Source organism: Nelusetta ayraudi, unplaced genomic scaffold, assembly GCF_046127955.1.
Source record: "Nelusetta ayraudi isolate G7.1 ecotype Tasmania unplaced genomic scaffold, CSIRO-AGI_Nayr_v1 ptg000026l, whole genome shotgun sequence".
NCBI classification, from domain to species: domain Eukaryota; kingdom Metazoa; phylum Chordata; class Actinopteri; order Tetraodontiformes; family Monacanthidae; genus Nelusetta; species Nelusetta ayraudi.
Window position 1 is genome coordinate 5,045,001 of NW_027466076.1, and position 22,500 is coordinate 5,067,500.

Below are 22,500 nucleotides of genomic sequence, written 5' to 3' on the forward strand. Positions count from 1 at the left end.
AACCCCAAAAATGCTCACGTGTCATCAATTTCCTCCAACCAAAAGTGAGAGAGGGAGAGAGAGAGGGAAGAGAGGAGGAGGAGGAGGAGGAGGAGGTGGAGGGACGGAGTCATTAATTACCAGGAAGTTGCTGGCGAGGCAGCGGCGCACCTGTACGCCAGCCTCTCGCTCCGGCTGACACACACACCGACACATGTGCTGGTGGTGGCCGCTGTAACACACACACACACACACACACACACACACACACACACACACACACACACACACGCACGCACACGCACACACTCCTGAGGGAGTGAGGCCTCGAGGCTGCCAGCAGTAAAAAAATAAATAAATTAAAAAAAACCCAGCGAAGACGAAGGGGAATAAAACCAGTCAGACGTCAGATTTTGGCGACGATCCGGAGCTCCGGCCGACACCTCGATTCATCATTTTGGTCCCAGTAAAAAATTCATTTAACGGCGAAATGCAGAAGTGTGTCTGTGGCGGTGTGCGTTCACATCAAGGAGGAGACGCTCGGGAGGACGTTTTTACACGACAGCGACAAGAGGAGAGGGAAAACAATAGAGACCGGCAGCAGAGGGAGCAGGGCGTGGGCCACGCTAGCTGTGGTTTAGGGGGCGCTATAGCCCTCCCCCCCCACCCCCCCAAAAAAAAAAAAACAACTCAGCACCAACAAAAGTTGCGTTGAAAAGTTTTTGTTTTGCAATTTTAAATCGTCTTTGCCAAGCTCGAATAATGTCCAAAAGTCAGGAAACTTTGTAATTCCAACATAATATATTCATGTAATTAAAATGAAAACCCTCCACCCCTCACAAATGGTAGAGAGCGAGAGAGAGAGAGAGAGGGGGGGGGGGGGAGAAAGACAGAGGGGGAGGGAGGGAGAGAGAGAGAGAGAGAGAGAGAGAGAGAGAGAGAGAGAGGGAGAGAGACAGAGAGGGAGGGAGAGAGAGAGAGCATACAGTAGAACAGGTGTGGAAACGCCATCATAAACAATTGTAAGAACGATAATAATACGAATGACGATAAATAAACGATAAATAATAGAAGATATTGAGGAGTGTAGTCTTGATAAAAAAATGTGCACTCCTCTTTCTTTGGTGCATCGATCACATCTTGCCATCTTAAAGGAGACGTCAGGGAGTCTTCCAGCCACTGCTGATCCCCGGAATCACTCCTCTCCGGCTCCTCTCCGTAAACGCCTCAGTTATTATGGCGGTTATTCCATTTTATATCTGCAGCCTAATTAATTAATTGACTCATCTGCACAGCGTTTTACACACTCATTAAGTGCAATGGTTGGAATGACACCGTTTCCATCGGTTTGCCGCAGCGGCGCCGTTATTCGCCGGCGCCGGTGCGCAGGAAGGGGGATTAGCTGCCAGGGTCCCCAGGCTAGAGTGAATAAGACCGCTCACACAAAAAGGGAGATGACATCATCGTCTGTTCAAACACAGCAAGATTACTGTACGCGCCTTCCCGCAGCGCGAAATGAGCAAAGTGAGACGTCGACGGTGCGTTTCGGAAGCTTGGATTCCAGGTTCACCTCCGGGGGAGTTTAACCAGGAGGGCAGCTTCCTGTCTGATGGGGGCTTTAAAGGGGCTACACACAGAATGATGAGCCGAAGATGGACAGAACAGGACCATCATCATTAATTAGTAGGGATGCACCGATACCGATACCGGGGTTGAGCACTCAAACAAAGTCTTTAATGCTGAATGGCCTCATCAAGTACTCGTATAGTACTAGTACTGCATATTAGGACCTCATCCCCAAGTCAGCCAGTCTGCTATTTACCAGTGGAGACCGTTTCAACACTCGGACCATCCAAATCATTTACTAGAGTCTGTTGGTGCTAAGCTAGCTGGCTGCCTTAGAAACGATGTCCTACACACTGCCAGTCAAACGTCTCATTTCATGGTGTTTCTTTCATTCTTTCATCTCACATACGTGTGTCCAAAATTTTTAAAGTCCCCCCCGCCCCCCCATCAAGGAAGCTGTCCAACCATAGATCCAACCTGAACTGATCACGTGACTAGAAAGCTTCTGGGAGTCAGAAAAACCAAATCCACACAGACCACTCCGCGAAGGCGTCGACCACGTCGGTGCCTTCACTGAACCACCAGGTGCTGGTTGGGTGCCAGCGGCTGCGTGCGTGTGTGTGTGTGTGTGTGTGTGTGCCGTCGCTCCCCCAGGTTTGTCTGTCCCACAAGACTGCAGCGGCGCGCCAAGCGGTGAACAATCGTCCCGCCGCTGACAACTTCCTCCATCATGCAGCCGCTCCGCATGCCAACACACTGCACTGAGACACACACACACACACACACACACACACACACACACACACTCAGAAGCAGGAGAAAACGCATTTCTCTCACACACACACACACACACACACACACACACACACAGGCGCGCATAATCAACCGCGAGGCAGTTCAAAGCATTTCTCCTTAATTAGCGTTCAACGCTTGGCTTGACAAATAAATAGCGATCATTTAAGAACACTAAGAGTGGAATCAGACAGCACATTACACCTCACAATATCTGGCAGCTAACTGCAATTAGACTGACGGAGGGAGGGGGGTGGAGGGGGTGGGGGTGAAGAACGAGAGAGTGGAGGCACTCGGGGCGAGAGGAAACAAACGCTTTGAGGGATGAGAGAGAAGCGGGGAAAGTGACAAAGTGGGCCGGCGGGAACGTCAGAAGGTGGAGCAGGAATCACAGTCAGGTGCACAAGAGGGTCGGCCTGCGAGGGTCCAGGGGAAGAGTCAGTGTGTGTGTGTGGAGGTACGTAAAGAGGAGGTAAAGAGGAGCTGAACGAGGAGCAACACCAGTGGAGCAGAGGTGGAAAAGTGATGAATGTTGGGAGGAGGGAGGAGGTGTTTTTAAAAGGAACGAGCAGACTGGAGAAGACAAAAAGAGGAGAAGCTAAAGTCATTAGGACTGAAGTAAAGGGTGCGAGAAGAGAGATGGAGCGAGCGGGAGGACAGACACAAAGAGGCGGGAGGTCGGAGGAGGAGGAAGAGGAGGAGGAGGAGGTGGACGGAGATAAAGGAAAAAAAAGAGGAAGTGAGGATGGAAGCAGCAATCGATGAAGGGAAAGAAGACGGTTGGAAGGGGGGGGAGGAGGGGTGGGGGGGGTGACGGAGGAGAAAGGGATGGAGGGGGGGGGAGAGAATGAATGATAGATGGAGAGGCCTCTTTCTATTTGGAGATGAAACGGAGAGATGAAAAGAGGAGGACGAGTGGAGTCGGCCTCCCCGCGGTGCCATCTTGAAGCCATCGCCGCCCGCGACCAGCTGCCTTCACTTTGCGGCCGCCGACGCCGTCGGAGCAGCGACAAACACAGACTGGGGGGGATCGGGACTCCGCCCACGACCTCTGATCTCCGCCCCCGCCGGATCCGCTCGGGTGGATTGCATTTCCGAGCCTGAAAGCAGCCGGATGTATTTGCTGGGCTTTGTGACATCATCGCCATCATCATCATCATCATCATCATCATCATCATCATCATCATCATCATCATCACCATCAACAGTGTGATGAAGGAAAACAGCGACTTTTCCACTGACGTCCAGACATCCACCAGCACACACTGAGTGCAGTGAAGGTGTTTCACACACTGCAGGATTTTCCCACTCATTTTCCCACTCATCCTGAACTTTTCCACAACCTTGCATGAATTTTCCAGAATTTTTCCAGACTACAGAATTTTCATGTTTAAAGGAGACGTGAACCTTTGTTAATTACTGTAGATATAGATAGATAGATAGATTTTTCCAAAACTTTTAGTCATTTTAGTCAAAATTCCATGACTTTTCCAGGTTTTCCGTGACAGTGGGAACCTTCTTTTGGGACTAGAACATGTAAATTACACAGAGAAAAAAAAACCAAGATGGCACTTTATCTCATTTCACGTTCATTTATATTCAAAATGCTGCTAAATCGTTCTGCACAAACTGATTCATATGGAGCTTCTCAATATGACACCAGGACCTTGCACTCAGGCTCATCCGTAATTAATAAATAAATACATAAATAAATAAATAAATAAATAAATTTGTGTGTGTGTGTGTGTGTGTGTTTATGTGTGTGTGTGTGTATTTTCCTCCGTTCGCAAGCTGCACATTCATTTCATTTAAATTCAGGCTCCTGGCTGCGTTTCTCTGCCATTCAAAGGAAGTTGGGGACCTTTGGGGATTCAGCAGGTTGTTGCATCATCTGTCAAAGATAAGGAATCAAGAGCAAGTCCCGCGGACCCCGGCTCTGAAGGGGGGTGGGGGGAGCTGGGTGTGTGTGTGTGTGTGTGTGGAGGGGGGGGCATTAAGAAATATCGCAACATCAAGACCGCCTTCATGTGCGTGAAGGAAGTCGGCGGCGCAGGGAGGCGTGCGTCTGCTGCGCATTACAGCCTTCTTTTTTTTTCTTTTTAACATGACTGTGTGCACGCGCGCGCGCGCCAGCGTGCGTGCGTGCGTGCGCGTGTGTCAGTTGTGCAGCGTGGGCGTGACAGCTCAGTTCTGTTCTGTGTCTGTAACCAGCTGTTGTACCTCACTCGCTGTTTCTGTGTGTGTGTGACAGCGCAGTGTTTGATGTTAGACACATCAGAGAGGGAGGAGGGTTAATGTCACTGACAGGCTGGTGGGGGGGGGGGGAGGAAGATGAGGAGGAGGAGGAGGAGGAGGAGAGTTGTTCCCTAGTTCCTCCAGGACGCCTCCTGAAAGCGTTGTTGCAAAAACAACGCGGCCCCTCTTTTTGAAAATGGGCGCTGGCGTCACCTGAAATCGACGCTCGCAGACGACGCCGACTGACGGAGAAATACAACGATGTCTTCGTCACCAGCTGCGTTTCCATGACAGCTTTTTGGGGAGGGGAAAAAAAAAAGAGCAATATTTCTAAAAAAAAAAACTTTGACAAACTACAATTTGCGATTTTTTAGGTGTTTCCATTGAATGGTGTGAAGCGCCGAGATTCAGGAGAATTGCATTTGCTTTTCGTTTGTTTGCTGTCCAGAGTGGTTGTAATATTTTTCTCTTCGATGACTTTGATGAGGAAAAATATTTCGTCTCCTCCGCCGTCCAATCACAACGCGCCATTTTCACTGGTCAGTGAACTGGTCACGCGACCTCGTACGTCACGTCCGCTGACGTGTCGATGCGGAAAGTGTTTCCATGACGCTTTTGCGATATTCCTCAATACGGACGCGTGTGGAAAAACCTCCTCGTGAGAGCCTCAAAACCGTTCAGCCACATTTCGGAGGTTTTTCCCAAGTGGAGATGTTTCCATCAGCCGTTTTTATTGCCATATTTAGGTTTTCTAGGGGTCATATAAACGCAGCTGTTGCTGTTCACAACATCGAGGAGCTGCTTTTCAGAGCTCAACTTCTTCTTCTTTCTTATTAGAACTATAAGAACTGTTGTGATCGATAGCAACCCGAGCAACCCTAACGGCCGAGCTGTGAGCTGGAGAGCAGCTGTGAGCGGAACGTCCCACCACACACCAGGATGGATGGATGGATGGATGAATTAAGGAGAGTGGTTATTTATGATAAACAGGCGTAAACGCCTCGTCTCCGACTTCTTTCATTTGCAGCCTTGTTGTAGCGGATGTCTGACGACAGCGTGACTTTCTGCAGCACTAATTGAAACAAGGGGGAGGGGAGGGTGCACCAAGTTCCTCATTAAGGTCCATGAGCGGCGACATCATTTAGCGGAATAAAACGGAAAAAGTTTCGAACGTTACTAAAAAAAAAAAACATGTCATAATATTTTTCCGATGGACAACCCAGTGTTTCAGTATTTCAGACAGGCCGGTCCAGTGCCTGCATGCATTTCACTGTGAAGCCAAGCAGCTGTGTGCTGTGCAGCAGCAAAGTTCCTGCAAACATGTCGCCGGGTGTTGCAGGGAGGCTATTCTGGATCATCTAAAATATAAAACTTGTTTGAGTTATTTCACACTTTTCTGTTGGATACATATTCCATATTTGCTCATTCATAGTTAGTGACCATCTGCCATGTGAACAGTCATGAAAACGAAAGAAAAACCCATTAAATCAAAAGTATAGTGTCCACACTTTGGACTGGCAGTGTACATGTCAGCTTTTGGCCAATCAGGAGCCGCTCCGCTCTATGAGCTTCACTCGTCTCTCTCTCTCTCCATTTAAACAGTCTCTCTTTTGTTTTTTTTGTTTTTTTTTCTCTTCCCTGATTTCAGGCCAGCTGTCAGGGGCTTGCACTTCCTGCCGCAAAGCCATTGGTCGGGGAAACAACCAATGGAGGCGGCCTCGGAGGACACGGAGAATGCAGTGGAGATGAGTGTGCACGCACGCACACGCACGCACGCACACACACACACATGCTTGGAAGAGCAGATTCCATTGATAAAGGCCACTCAGAGCAGAGGCTGCTGCTGCTGCTCACACACTGAGCAGCGCCCCCTGGAGGGACTCGGTGGGGGAAGAAGTACACATGAATCGGAGGCTACATAACTTATGACGATTGGGAAAAAACAAAACTAACAAGTTGATGAAGGGTTCAGTCAGAGAATGTGTCAGTAATCGCGAGCCATGACTCCGCACTCAGCAGATCAGCAGCAGATCAGTCAGATTCCAAAGGAACAGTTGGGGGAAAATATGTAAATGTGGAGGAAAGCAAAGAGACATAGAGAATCTCAACACATGTAAGAAACTTGTGATGGAAGGTCAGTGCATACAGTACTCTGTCATAGTAAAGGGCTTTAGTTCCATGCAATATCAACAACGCTATATGTATCACCGTCTGGACTATATTAGCTTCTTTTAAAGTGTCAAGTGCATGTAAATTAAAATGAAGCAATTTAATCACTTTTCTATTTTTAAGCAACATTAATGTTAACAACCTATGAACTAATTCGTTTATTTAAAGGTCCAGTGTGTAAAATATGGCTTGATTTATGATTTTTATATTGGTAAAAGCTTAACACGCAGCCCATAAATACATTAATAAAAGTGTGTACTCGCAGTACAATAAGTCATTTGGTTTTCCTACCCTTAGAACTGCCCTCATATATAGCAGAATATACATAAAGCAGTAAGGCTCTTGCTCCTAGTTAGCCTCCATGTTTAAAGGAAGCCCAGTATTTAAGGAAGCCCACCTGCCTGTGTCCTAAATCCCAAGCTCGCTGTCAGGCAGGCTACTGTAAATACCAGGCTTACACACTGGACCTTTAATTGCAGCTATATCTTTAATAATGCACAATACACCACTGTGACGGAGCTCCACCAGATGAAACTCTCTCTCTCTCCCACCCCGGGACACCTCCACAGGGGCGATCAAACAGCTCCACAGGCTCACTGTCAGATATTAAATACACACGACGGAGCCGCGGCGGAAATAAAAGCACTTTGCCGCATATCAAAGACGCTCCCGTCGATACCGAGGCAAAGACAAGAGCGCGAGCTGAGAGCTCCTCGCCCATACAGCCACTCTCTGTCGCAGAGAGGGGTCAAGGGGTCAGAGGTGGGTTTGTTTGGCGAGCCCTCCGGAGTGTAAAAAGGGAACGCCGGACGCACCTGCTTGTGGATGGCGGCGGCTCCACGTAGCAGCGAGTGAAGCTGCAGAGCTTTAATTACTGACACCCAGATAAGATGTATAACTCATATTGGAATTTCCATAAAACCCATTATGTGTGTGTGTGTGTGTGTGTGTGTGTGTGTGTGTGTTTGAGAGTTAATATATGATTATGGAATTCTGTACATGGCTCCATAAATGCGCCGTTGGCGTGCGTGCGTGCGCTCGCGCGTGCACCTTCTTTAAAGGGTAAAATGCAGCTTCTGAGCTCTTCAAGTCTGGCAGAGCTTCAAAATGAAGCCTTCAGCACTTTTTACTGACTGATGTTCAAGTGTGTGTGTGTGTGTGTGTAAAGGGTTAAAAGCTCTGTCTGTCTTTTTTCCCCTGTTGCATCCCAGCAGAAGCTCACATCCGTCCTGCTGCTGCTGCTGCCTCAGCTGTAGCTGCCGGCCCACAACCGAGCGACTGATCTGGGCGGCCGATAACAGAGTGACAGGCCGGCTTTGGTGTGACCGAGCGTGCACGCACACGCACACCGTCGACACGGCGGCTTTTCCGGCTCGCCGGAACGAGGGAAGGAAAATTGAGATTGGAGGTGAAATGGATGCGAAAATGTCGAGATAAGGAGATGTAACAGTGCGAGAGAGTGGACGAGTGTCAAGGAAAGATAGGGCTGACGTTAGAGAGAGAGAGAGAGGGAGAGAGAGAGAGGGAGAGGGAGAGGGAGAGAGGTGGTGACAGGGAGGATCGTCCTCTTCCTCCCCTTCATCAGGATGACGCAGGAGTTTCGACTGACGTTCCTCCAGAAAGCCACAGGTTGGGCGTTGGTGTTTTTTTTTTTTTTTTTTAGCTTTGTACCATCGCTCCAGGAGGGAGGAGTTTCTGGTGTTCAAGAAATAGCCATAAAACAGGGGATCAGCGCAACCTACTGGTGGCGAGCAGAGGAGCAACGCTTTCAGCTAGCTGGCGCTGTCAGGTTCTGTGAAATCTGTCTGAGGCATTCAGAACCGACACAGCAGGCCCCTGTTCACTGCGGTCAGTTGCGACAGCCAATCAGATCTGGAGTCTGTGATGCCGACACCAGCGAGCTGCTTTAGGCTGAACTTTGGAAGAGGAGCCCCGAGAGCCTCTAACACTGAACTCAACCTGGGGGATCTGGTTGCCACCAGGAACCCACGACGGCTGAGTTTGGACAAGAGTTTAGGCTCACTGTACTTTAGGCGGACTTACTGAAACTTTGTTGAGGAATCTCTTCCAATCGCCTTTTAACTGTAAGTTTTGACATCATCAGTGGCCTTAGATTCCCTACTCCTAATTGAGATTTAAATGCTTTGAATTTGTCAGTAAGAGAGGCGGCTTTTTGATATTGATCTCCAATGCAAATTTCCCCATCGTGGGATCAATAAAGGTCTTCTTCTTCTTCTTCTTCTTCAATCTACATTGTATCTGACTATGATTGGTGAGTGACTTGGCCAATGGTACGGCAACACTACGAGCCGAACGATAAATTCTGATTGAAAGATTCCAATTTTCAGGCCGTCGTGGTGCCGGATGCCAAAGTGAACCCACCCACCCCCCAAAAAAAACTCTCCAATTCGCAAATATAGCCGACGTGATTCATGACGTCTAGCACGATCACGGTTGCCAGGTTGAAACAAAACCCGAGCAGCAAACTGGATTGGGATTCTCTCAGGTTGAGAGCCGGATTCTTCGCCATTCGCCCCGTTTGAAGATTGTGTGACACCGACAAAATCAGGCGGCATTGTCTGTCACTCATTTCCCCGCACAAACAGGAGGGATCTTGTCAGTTAAACACACAAAAAATAGGGGTTTGTTTGGGACATATAATCAGGTTAATAACGCTGGCAGGTTTTCGCTGGTGGAAATGGTCTCTTGCTGTTGCCCTGACAGGTGGAGAAATGTGTGTGGCATGCGAGAGCGGAGCTTTACAATCACTGTCAGGTCAATTACAGTGTCGTGCAGAACCTGCAGAAGTATTAGAGAGGCAGCGGGAAGGCAGATGCTGACGTGATTTGGGAAGCTTGACGTCTGCAGCGGAGGCCGTTTCAAGCACTGCTTCAGCCGCACCACAAAGACGCGGAGTCTTTTAGCGCATTAGGATCAAAATCTTGATGCGCAGATGGATTGCAATGTATGAAAAAAACAAACTGGCGTCGAGTGTCTGGCTGTACACGAAACAATTCAGCAATCACACCATATAGTTTGAAAATAATTGCAGTAGGAGGGAGCAGGAGAAGTTGGGTTAATGACGAACTCATTGAGTCCTGTTCATCACCAGTGTGTTCACGTACACGCCACCCTAAAGCCAGCAGATGATGTTTTCGGGGGGGGGAGGGGTTGTTGGGTGGTTGGTTGGATGTTTTTTTTGGGGGGAAGCGCGGCTCGCTGTTTGGGGGGTTGGGCTGCTACCTTGGCAGGCGGCCATGGTTCCCCAGCCCCCACCAGCCATTACAGCCAGAGGAGGAGGAGAGTCACCAGCCAAACCCCAGCAGATTTGCTGCTCGCGAGGACTCGAGGGGTGTGTGTGTGTGTGTGTGTGTGTGTGTGTGGGGTGTGTGTGGGGTGGGGGGGGGGGGGGGGGGGGGAACTGAGCGCCGCCACTGCCACGGACATAAAATGGCTCGCTAGCGTTGTCAAGCGGGACTGAGGAGCATCGCTGAGCGCAGACACTTGGAAGTAAAAGATCATCGACAAAGCAGGCGACCAGTGCGGAACAAAGTACATCTGATAACTGTGGCACACATTGCACTGATAGCGAGGCTTGAGCAGATGTCAGTGCTATGAAATAAAAGAAGAGAAGAAAATAAATATGGTCAGTAACTCTGGCAACATCTCATTTACTGGGTTTTAGTCTGGAGTCGGTCTTTTCAAACTGAGATTTTCGACTTAATAATAATTACATGAGAAGCGATTGGATTGTAATTATTATTCTTGACTTAAATTACAGATACAGGGGTAGCAGTGACGTCATGCCGATCATTTTCTATATATTTGCGTGCGAGTGAGCGTCTCTCTGCTGGCGAGTGAGGCTTCGTCCTCGCTGCAAAGTGTTTTTTATGTCTTCTATTTATCTTTTTTTTTTTTACAGCAGGCAATGAGGCCAAAGGATTTTGGACTCCAGCCCAGCATGTAAATTTATCTGCCATTTCCGAACAATTTCCATCAGGAGCCATTCAGAATGTGTAACAGGATAATTTGACGATGGCCCAGTAGGAAAATGGCCAGTGAGGCAGTAATGTTTGATTCATTTCATATTTTTGTCCTCTATAGTTTGCTGTGGACGAGTACAAAGGCCACAGCTGGATACAAGAGGCGGGTATAAATAAAAGATCAGCTAATTTGGTGGAAAGGGGGATGGATGGATGGATGGATGGATGGATGGGAGGGTCAGAAAGAAGCGAGCAGCTTGATCGACAGTTTATGAAACAGTAAATAGTGAATAGATGAGTGATCAGAAGGCTTTATGGATTCATCGCCGGGTCATCTCAATAACAAACAGATGGGGGCGTCATGGAGTGCGGTGAAAGGACAACGCAATAAACGTGTGCAAACTAAAGTACAGCCACAGAGGGCTTCATAGAGGGCGAGTTTGGGAAACACTGAAAAAAAATAACGCTTTCATATTGATGGATGTGGAGCAGAGCTGATGGAAGGTTGACTGAATACTGTCCTTAGACCATAGTTAAAACCAATGGTAATTATAATAGTAATAATAATAGTAGGCAAAGGTAATAAAAAAAAATACTTTGAAACAAACTGATAATCAACCAAATAAACACAATTAATAATTTTAAATTCAATTTAATTCTTAAAATGCTTAAATCATATGTTGACTTAGCAAATCCATAAAAGATTGAAATTTCAAGTAAGAAAGCATAAGGACACAATAATCATTTTGAGTAAAGCGCATCGTGAGACAGGAGGAAAATTACAGTGAGTAAAATGAAATAAGAAAAATAAACTTCAAAATGATGGTAAAGGTTGCAAGCAAAATATGGATGAAATAAATAATTTGACCGATGACGGGCATCACATAACTTATGCATAATATGACAAATTAAATAAGGGCACCGACTGCAAAGCTGACAAGCCGACAATGTGAGCAGCAACTCGGGGAATCCAGCAGCAGGCCCACAAAGCGGATTAACAGACGCCAGTGTGAACACGGTGGCAACAGATTCCATCTCCGCCCGCCGCTATATTTGCTTCCAACCGGTGGAAAGACTTGTGCATGCAAACTATTTCAGAACAAGTGACACACTTGGCATGGAGCAGACATGAGCGGCATGTTCCCTCCGTTGGTGTGTGCGTGCGTCTTTGTTGGCGCGGCTGTCAGGGCCAAACTCTGTCCTCGGGCACAGAAAGGGAAAGATCAAAACCGTGGGGGGCGGGGGGGAGAAAAAAAAAAGGCAGGAAGGTCCTTTTACCCCTTAAATCTTGAAACTATCACCACGACCTTCGAAGGCCACGCTGGGATTTTTGTCTCCCTTTAGTTTCCCGACGCTTGTCCTTTCACCGGCTTCTCCTCTTTCACCGGGCTCAGAAAGTGCCGGTCGGCCAGTTGCCCCGGGCAACTGCATGCGTGGCTCCCCGTCAAACATTTAGTTTGGTCTGATCGGCCCTGCTGGCAGCCGCCGCTGCTCTTATTAGCCTGGACCTCAGCGACTCTGGACACTGATGTTCACGTCCCAGATTAAATCCAAATCACTTCAGGATTTTTACATCGGTAAAAGCTTAAGACACCGCCCACAAATGCATTCATGAATGCATGTATTGCATTATTGTCTTCCTACTCTGTGGATCTACCAATCAAAATTCCTCATCGTCAATTTGAAACCTAGGTGATTCAGGAGGGAGATTTTCAAGATGGATCTTCGTGGATTTAGATCCACCTGCCCGTCGGGTTGCAAGAGCACCGTCTCAATTCTTTAAAGCAGTCATCAACAATTCAAAACACCACGGCGGGCACCTTCACATTTGCCGCTATTCTTTCAAACCAAGCTAGGGGGTGCTGCTTTTACATCAGCTGGCGGTACGTAAGTCAAGAAGGCGCAGGGAAGAATCACTGGGTCATGTTCGGCTTCCTACCTCGATACCCGCAGCCACGGCTGTTTTGGTTGAAACCTCAGGAGTCAAACACCCACCCAGTCCTTCACCCAGTGGTGCACCACCCTCACCAAATCACACTCGCCAGAGGATTTAGCCACGGATGGTGAACAATAGCTCGGAATAGCACGGCTGGGTTCACAGTAATAGAATCAATGGGGTCAGGAGTGCTGGGCTCCCAGTCCTGAACCCCTTCCTGTGAAAACCTGCTGAGATATCAGGCCAGTGGCTCCAGAAAACCACCCAGCTTGTTTTTGGTATGTCGACTGATTTAAAAACACTCGGTAAAAGAATTTGCAATAAAAAGCACTGGCATCCATCCATCCATCCATCCTTCCATCCATCCATCCATCCATCCATCCATCCATCCAAAAAAAATGTAAATTCAAACTAATTCCTGCATTTAATAAGAAACATTCTGCACATAAATTATATTAAGAGTGAAAAACAGACCATCATTTCCCCCGAACTATTCACGCCTGCTTCTGCAGAACTTGCTTCAATTAACAGAATCTATCTCCATCTTTCAGCACTTTGATTTTCCTAAGCGCAATAATTCACTTCTTTGATCAGCATTAATTAACAGCGACTAATCCATAACATCAGGCACAGCCGGCGCATCCAACAGACTGCACTCAAATGGAACGTATGTGATCATATCATCAGAAAATAAATAATAAAGAGGAATCTGAGGCTGGTCATCAGACTGCGGCAGCGGCGCATCAAGCTGGGCTGTGTTTAATATTCCACCGGCAGAATCAAACGCCAACATCTGTACGTTTCCTTAATTATCATTGGGGGCATCTCTGCATCTGGTCCAGGGGAGTCGAGCTGAGGGACCGCCGTGCAGCCTCCAAACCGCAGCCTCTTTCTAGCAAAGCGTGCGCCAACACCTGCTGCAACGACGACAACCACTGACAGAGCGGTGAGGACCATGTTTGAAAAGTTGGGACGGAATTCGTTCTTTGTTTTTCGGCGACGCCGCCGAGCTCCGCGTCTCGGCGGGAGGCGTCAAAGAAAGTAGGAGCGCTGCACCGGAACAGATGTTGTTTTTAAGTCGTCAGCTTGCGACGACTGACGCCCGAGTTTAGCACCTGAACTTTTAACTAAAGTTTCAGACAGCAAACCAAGTCAAGCAGCCGCCACCGTTGGGTTTTGGGGCGGCTACTTTTCCTCGCTACAATCCCGCGGCTGATAAACGCTGACATGAGAACAAGGTGCAAGACGTCCACTTTGGCTGCAATTACACTGAGCTGAATCTCGCCAAGGTCCGAGCACCAGGTGCTGTGAAGGGAGTGAACATCTTCTCCCGCCGACCTCAGGTCAGACACAAAGGCAAACTCCTCCGTCCTCGGCGCAGAGGAGAGCCGGAAGGAAACCTTGGAACTGAGTCGCACGCGCTGTGGATGTTTTTCTGATTTTCCCGGATGAGGACACGTTAACGGTGGGACTGACCTGGTGGCAGTGCGGGTTGGACTCTCTGCCGTAGGAGTAGGAGCTCCTCTCGTTTTTACCTGCGGAGAGACGAGAAGAACAAGGGGAGAGAGAGACGGTGAACGAGGGGAAGCAAGCGGAGAGTCAGTTTGGAGCAGAAACTGCTCCACGTTGCAGCACGAGGCGTTCGCAGTCAGGTCTTGACAACAGCAACCAGCCTCCATCCATCCATCATCCATCCATCCATCCATCCATCCATCCATCATCCATCATCATCCATCATCATCCATCATCCATCCATCCATCCAACTTCTATTAAACTGCTGAAAAAACTGCTCTTTAAATACGAAACAAAAACCGAATATAGCGTCACAACTGCTTTCAGCATCATAGCTGCCCATTGACTTCCTGCTGGAGGATTTCAGTAAGAACAGCCGAGGTCAGAGCCAATGAACAGTCATAGTCTCATATACACACTACCTAGCAGTCAACAGTTTGGACTCACACTATGAACTGAATGTCTTCTCTTTCATTCTCACGACTATTGACATTGCAGTTTCTCACTGAAGGCGTCAAAGCTACGTATGAGCCACGCATGGAATTATGGAGGAAACAATAAACGCCTCAAATAACTCAAACACGTTTTATATTCCAATTCTTCCAAATAGCCACCTTTCATTGAGTCGCTGAACGTGTTTTTCTTTGCTGCATAATTCCATACATCTCGCTCATATATTTGATGTCTTCACAATCTATCTGCAGTGGAGAAAGTTGTGAAGATTAAAGAGAAGACGATGCATTAGACAGTGTGTCCAAACTCCAGACTGGTGGTGTCCATGTGGGCAAACAGCTTGAGAAAATCACAACAGGGCAACGCTGCAGCGCTGTACATTGTTTTGCTGCGTCTCCTAAACCAGAAGCCGATGCCTCCCCGCAAACGTGGCCGCACATAAATTGTGCAGCTGCAGCCTGGATTCTCTCAAAGGGTTCAGCGAGCAGGCGTTCCCGTTGTTGTGTGTGTGTGTGTGTGTGTGTGTGTGTGTGTGTGTGTGTGTGTGTGTGTGTGTGTCTTTTTGAACTATATTTAGCGCTACATACAATAAATTCACAGTGTTTGCGGGAAACTCGGATCCTTCATCAAATTCGCCCCCAATGATGTTTGTGATTTTCACCTCTGGTTGGGACATTTAATGTTCAACTGCTTAACCTGCACGGGACACGTCTAGTGTGTGTGTGTAAGTGTGTGTGCGTGTGCGTGTGCGTGTGCGTGTGCGTGTGCGTGCATGCTTCCACCTATGCACGAAAACAAAACCAAAACCAAAGAGAACGAGAGCTGTTCTGGGGTCAGGCGCCGTGGCCGGTTGAGATCAGTGAATGGAGGCCAGCGACTGATCAGTGAGTCAACAGGGAGTCCGAGGCCTCTCGCAACACGCAGGCCGAGCTGCGTCTCGCTGTGAAACAGGTGCCTGATGAATCCCGCCGATGCACCGCCGGGCCGCCACACAACAAACACTCGTCTTCCTCTCCGGCTTCTCAAACAGGTTTTTTTCCTCCCTCTCTGCTCGGAGCCACGGGACCATTTCAAGCCTCTTTTTTTTTAACTCCCTTATTCCATTTTTTTTTTTTTTTTTTTAACTACCGTGCAGAACCTTCTACTCGGATAAAACCTTAAATCTTCAGCCAGCCTAAATATCAAACGGCGGTTGGTGTGTAATGACGTTGAGCGGTGGGAAGCAGCCGCACGAGATGAGACGGAGGGGTTGGGAGAGGAGCGACTGAGCGGCAGCAGAGTGAAGAAGCAGCAGCAGCGGTGGCAGCAGCAGAAGAGTGAAGCTGAAGCTGCTGCAGCAGCAGCAGCAGTGTGTTGTTGCTGCTGAAGGCTCTGAATGAGGCTGAACGCTCGCCAACACGCCAGGCCATGCAGAAGAGGTTGATAATTACGGCCGCTCGAAAATGGGAACGTGGTCGACCGTGTGTGCGTGTGTGTGTGTGTGTGTGAGAGTGTGTGTGTGAGTGTGAGAGATGGTCTGTGCTTCTGTGTGTGACCGATACAGCAGCCTCGGCTTCGACTGATGCCAGCTGGACCAGTTTGGCATGTATACAAAGACTCCTACACACACACACACACACATATGAGCACACACACACACGATGACACGGAGAGCACTAGAAATCGTTGACACAGTCAGTCACACACACACACACACACACACACACACACACACGGAGTTGCGTACAATTCTCTATAGGTGCATCGTCCTGTGTTCACGCACACACACACACACACAATGTTCTTTTTCCATGGTACAAATATATGCATGCACGTTGACATGCAGGCATTTTAAAACACTAGTTCAAGACCACACACACACACACACACACACACACACACACACACACACACACACACACACACCATCTGACACATGCACGCACGCGTGCACACACATACACACGTAGACGACAAAGTGCAAGTGACAAAAAACAAAATACTTGTGACTTAAAAAATTGTCAGTCACTGTGCATAAAAAAAATGTTATATTCAATATTTTACAACACAGTGCATTAAAAAAAACATTTGAAAAATATTTTTCTCTGGCTGTTTTTGTCTTTTTTTTTTTTTTTAATTATTGTAGATTTTCTTTTCTTTTTATTTTTTGTGAACAGTGTTATTTATTTAAGATGTAGTTGTTCAAATATCATTTGTAAAAAAAATAAATCCAAGTGTACAGTTGCCGCGTCACAGTCAGGAATTGAAAGAGCTGTCACACACTACTGCTGCTGCTGCTGCTGCTGCTACTGTTGCTGCTGCTGCAGGACTCTGAAACACCGGCACAACCAGCTGGGAAGGCGGCAACGCCACATCACATGTTCACTGATTTAAAAAAAAAAAATACAGCCCATTAATAAATAAATGTAAATTTTTGAAATGTGAAACAATGTCGACCTCACGTGACGACAATCTCTGGAATTTTTTACAAGACAAAAACCAGACAGAGACACACATATACACACACACACACACACACACACACACACACACACACACACACGCATAGATTGAAAACAAACATTGTAAAATAATTTGGAGAACAAAGACACACAAACAAAAGCATTTTTGTTTTTACCTCTTGCATATATAATGATTTAATAACTATTTTTTGTTTTTATATTAGCAGTATTACAAAGGTATAGCAGATTCTAATAATTTGTGATTTATTTATTTTAGAGTTTGGCTTTGTTTTGAAACCTACCCACTTTGAATTGCATGATTTTTAATAACAAACACGTTCTAAATTGAAAGTAGATAGACAGATAGATAGACAAACGGATAGAGATAGATAGATAGATAGATAGATAGATAGATAGATAGATAGATAGATTTAGAATTTTGATTTTCTTCCTTTTCCACAACAACTAGCAAAAAAAAAGTTCTGAGCAGTTTCAGTTTGTGCAAAAATTCCACATTTTAGACGGTTACAAAATGGAAGGAAGGATTCAAGGAAAAAGAGCCAATTTGAAGGAGCAAACGGAAGCCGCAATAGGCAGAGGACCTTAACCTGAAGGTCTGCAGCCCAGAGTGAAGGAAGGTCCGTATGTAAAGTAAATCTTCTTGTTCACTTTGAATGACAAAGACGCGTGGAGACGGCGACCTGCGCGGAGCGTTCCCTGAAAGACCGACCGTGACGACGCTGCCTTTGGAAACTGGAAGTTCTTACACAACAACCATGAGAACAAAGACACACAGCGTGGAAATCGAGGCTTAGGAAAGAAGGAAACATTAAAATACAAGAATTAAGGAAAGATTTCCTAGAACACTATCGATTTCCTACCGTTTTATTTTCAAATAAATAAATAAATAAATAAATAAATCTAATCTATATAGAAGTCGGAAAAATTCCATTAATTTGGGGGTTGATAGACTTTGGTCTGGTCAGTCCTTTAACCTCATTTAAATAAAAATAAAAAAAACCCGCACAAACAATGGAGTCTTTTATCTAAGTTGAAGAGCCGTGCAGTTGGGCTTCTGCCAATCATCACTATTGAACAGCTGCTTACACCTGCCACATCTTTTGTTCGCCCGTTCCTCGTTTTTTTCATTCAGAGTCGCTGTGGAGATGCCAAAAACTGCGCTTAGTGGCAGTCCATGCACATTTTGCAACCAAAGACAAATAAAAAACAAAACCAAACCATAAACTGACTTGCACCTCGACGTAATAAAGTGGGCCTGAATAGAAGCACATTGAAGGAGTGCATTTTTTATTTTTTTCAATCCCCATCATTGATGGGTTAAAAACAATGTGCAGAATACAGGGGGGCCCGGTGGGGGTCGGAACCCCAAAGCCCCCCCCCCCCGCCCCCCCCCCCCCCCACACTGCCACCACCATCCCCACCCATTAACCCATGAGACCCCCTAAAATTTTAAGGGGGTCTCATTTTTTTTTTTTTTTAAAGAAAGGCAAAAACAATCACAAATGAATAAAAGGTGACGTTACTACGTTTATTTCCGGCCTCCTAAATGTAAAGGAAATTTAGATTTGCATTGAGTTACAATAAGGAGGAGCTTACGATTGGCTGCTGTGGTGCAGGTGCCGCCACGCAGCAGCTTCAGTCGAAAAACTGCATTTTTGGCCACTGCCGACTCAGCTGTCATGATTGTTCCCCTCTAACTAGGAAGTGACGGAGGGGCTCTGTGGCGGCGAGATGCACCGCCACTCGTTAGAGAGTCTGGCTGGCCGCTGGAGGACGAGAGGTGGAGGGGGGGGAGGTCAGCTCGCAGCGCTGGGCGCGGCCCATAGAGGAGCCAGTGAGCCAGGAGGACCAAATCCCTGCTAATCCACAGTGCTGAGAGACACGGACGAGCACGCTAGCACGCTAGCACGCTGAATGCATATATAAGCTCCATTAACAAGCTATGAAGCAGGGTGATCTGATTGGGAGCTTTTATTCGCAGGTTCAAAATGGTTCCAAAAATTGGTTCCAGGTAGTTTTTCAACTCTGCAGCTGCGTTTCCATGACAACTTGAACTGCGCAAAAACCTAAATATGGCAATAAAAAACTGCTCATCCGTCAAAGCGTCATGGAGACACTTTTTTCGGATTTGCGCGTCAGCGGACGCGACGCACAAGGTCACGTGACCAGTTCACCTCAAGTCAAAATGCCGCGTTATGATTGGACGGCGGAGGGGAATATTTTTTACAGATCGTCAAAGAGGAAAGATATGACTAAAATTCAAAAGCCATCGAAATGCAGATTTATACGAGAAATTTTGCATGACTTTGATGAGATTTGACGAGAACAACGGCTTATGCACTTCGCACCATTCAATGGAATCCCCTGCAAATCGCACTCACAGCTTCACTGACTTAACTCAAACCCAACCCTGATGCATTTTCTCCTCCGACCAAAAATCACCGTCAGATAAGACGCGTGCAGCAAGTCGAGTTACAATTGACATCTATGGGCTCTTTTACTCAGCGAGGTCAAGAGGCGTCGAGAGAGAGAGAGAGAGAGAGAGAGAGAGAGAGAGAGAGAGAGAGAGAGAGAGAGAGAGAGAGAGAGAGAGAGAGAGAGAGAGTCGTCCTCGGAGTCGCTGTCAGCGTCTAGACTCTCTTTCAGCCTCCTGAAAAGAAGACGCTGGCAAGATGAGATCTCCTCTGACGTCCATATAATGAGTCCATTTTAATAAAACTATGTGACTAATAGTGCGATTTGACGCAGGGGGGTGGTGGGGGGGGGGGGGGGGGTTGGAGACGACTCCGCGGATGAGAGGGGGAGGGAGAGAGAGGAGAAAAGAGAGCGAGAGGGAGGGAGGAAGAAGAGGGGGCGCAAAATGCATAGAAGGAGGTTAAAAATCCCTCTTCTCACATGCTGAGTGTGTGGTCTGTGCTCGTGTGTGTGTGTGTGTGTGGCTGTGTGTGTGTGTGTGTGTGTGTGTTTGCGGGTGCATGTTGTTGTGCGTGTGATGGGGGAGGGTCGCACCGTGCAGACATGAATCATTCGGAGCGATTCAAGCGTTTCCATGACACCACCGGGCACCCGTCCAGAAGTTCCCACAAAGTACTGAAAGGTACTGAAGGCAGGCAGGCAGGCAGGCAGGCAGGCAGGCAGGCAGGCACTCACACACACACACAAACAAACACACAAATGCAAAATGCCAGCCGCTCAGAGATCAACGCCACTGCGAATCCTAAATAATCCAAATGTTTCTATATGTGTTCACTCCGTGACCCTGCAAGTTTTTGTTTTTGGGGTTCAACATTAATTTTAACAGATGATGGCAGATGACTGGCTGTCAAGGAAACACACTCTCTCTCTCTCACACACACACACACACACACACACACACACACCGCCGCCACCTTCCTCAGTCCCAGCAGGCAGTGATTTCTTGGCGGCGGCGAACACATCAAACAACAGATGAACGTATACGAGCAGCGAGAACGACTCAGGAGACGCAGCATCCAGTTCACATCTGTCGGCCTCCTCCTCCTCCTCCTCCACCTCCGCCTCCTCCACCACCTCCCCTTTCTCCTTCTACTCCTCCTCTTCCTTCTCCTCCTTGCTCCTACTCCACCTCTTTTCATTTTTCACGAAGGTTCAGGTTTCAGATTTGCCCGTAATCTTTAATTCTACAGGAACCAGTGCCCAGTATTTCACACCAATTTATTAATATGAACATAAAATGTCTAACATACAGGGGTTCCCCTCCAAAAAACACACACTTTAGCAGCTGATGACTCAATGCTTTGTTTTTTTCTTTGCAGATGAACCCGGTGGAATAAATGATGGCAGCCAGACTGAACTTTGAAGAGAGGAAATTCATTCTAAAATGCAACTGGAAGTCTGAAAATCTAGAAGAAGTGCAAAGACAGTTGAGGAGGGAGTTCAGTTTCAGGACGAACCACCGACACGAGCCACCATCACTGTCTTTCCTCCTCTGTGGGGCCTCGAGTCGGTGTCCCGTGTTCTTCCAGAAAGCATCTCGTGGACGTTCTGAACACTTCCTGGGTCAGGAGGCCATGGAGATCAGGGAGGCCAATGGAGCCCCCAGGACCATCAACCAGGACGAGGGCGCTGACATGCTTCCTCCCAGGTGGAGCAGCGGAAGCAACATCAGCTGTTATTAAAGAGGCGTCGCACTACCATCACTCTGATGGCGGCGTGAGAAGAACTGGCGAAACACGTCAGGTAAATAACAACCTAAAATATGTCTGGGATAAAATAATACTGGAATATTATTTATGGACAGCATGTTCAGCTTCTACCAATATAAAAATCATCAATCAAGCTTGATTTTTTTATTTCCCACACTGGGCCTTTAAGGCGACCAGAATCAGCCACTTGCTCCCCTGCACTCCCTCGCCAGCAAACTGCCTTTGTTGTTCCCCGTCCCCCGCCCCTCCCCCGCCCCAAAATCAACAGATCAACAACATGGCCGGCCGACAAGGTGACAAACACGGCGGCGACGTCGACCCTCCGTCCCCCAACCTCCAACCAACGCCCCCGGAGAGGCGGGAGGAGGAGAACGACAAGAAGAAAACGATTTTTACACAACTTCAATTTTATTTTATTTTTTGCAATTTTCTCTCACGACGCTTTGATTTTTCGTGGAGAGGAGCGCTTGTTCGCTCGGTCGGCGGGCGGGCGGGCGGGCGGGGTGCGAGCGAGCGAGTCGCCGTGTGTTTCCTCGTGCTCGCGCTTTGGGTCTCAGACAAAAAAACGGGGGGGGGGGGTCGGTCGGGGGGAGTGTGTGTGTGTGTGTGTGTGTGTGTTGGGGGGCCGGGGGGTGGGGGGCGCTGGCGAAATGCGGCAGGCACTGCAGATTTTTTGTTGGCTGGCTGACAGCGGCGGCGCCGGTGCCAAGCCCCGACGGCGGAAACGACTAAAAGACGCATAAGGCTGGCATTAGAGCCCCAAATCTTCGCTCACCCCCCCCCCCCACCTTCTCCTCCTCCTTCCCTCTCTTCCCTCCGTCTCCTCGCTCGCTCGGCGGCGCACCGCTTACTTTGGTCGAGGGTCCGACTCCTCTTGGCAGCGTCTGCGTCCGCAAGAATCATCAATCTGTCTGATCTGACGGGGGGGGGGGGGGGAGGGAGGGAGGAGGAAACATGGCACCTCAGTGTAGGGGGAGGAGGGGGGGCGGGGGGGGGGGGTGCCGCCACTTCACTACTTTGTTTTTTTTTGGGGGAGGTTTTCTGCACCTCACCTCTCCACAACAACTTTAACCCCCGTCCTGTCGTTTTTTTCCCCCTCTTCTTCTCCTTCTTCTTCTTCTTCCTAAATGAGCATTTTTAGGAGGATTTGACTTCCTTTCAGGGTACCCCCCCCCCCCTCCAATCCACCATATCTGACGCCTTTGTCTGGAGGATTGCGGGCAACGCT

General features: G+C 48.0%; 1 protein-coding gene across 7 annotated transcripts in view; it reads right to left on the reverse strand.

Annotated features, from left to right (window-relative positions):
- The window catches only part of tcf4 (transcription factor 4), a 166,785-nt gene that overhangs the window by 77,995 nt on the left and 66,290 nt on the right, over nucleotides 1-22,500 (reverse strand). For all 7 annotated transcript variants that reach the window (XM_076029268.1, XM_076029270.1, XM_076029272.1 and 4 more), the window contains one exon: nucleotides 14,137-14,195. In XM_076029268.1, coding sequence (XP_075885383.1) covers nucleotides 14,137-14,195 — 59 coding nt within the window. The remainder of the gene's footprint in view (nucleotides 1-14,136; nucleotides 14,196-22,500) is intronic.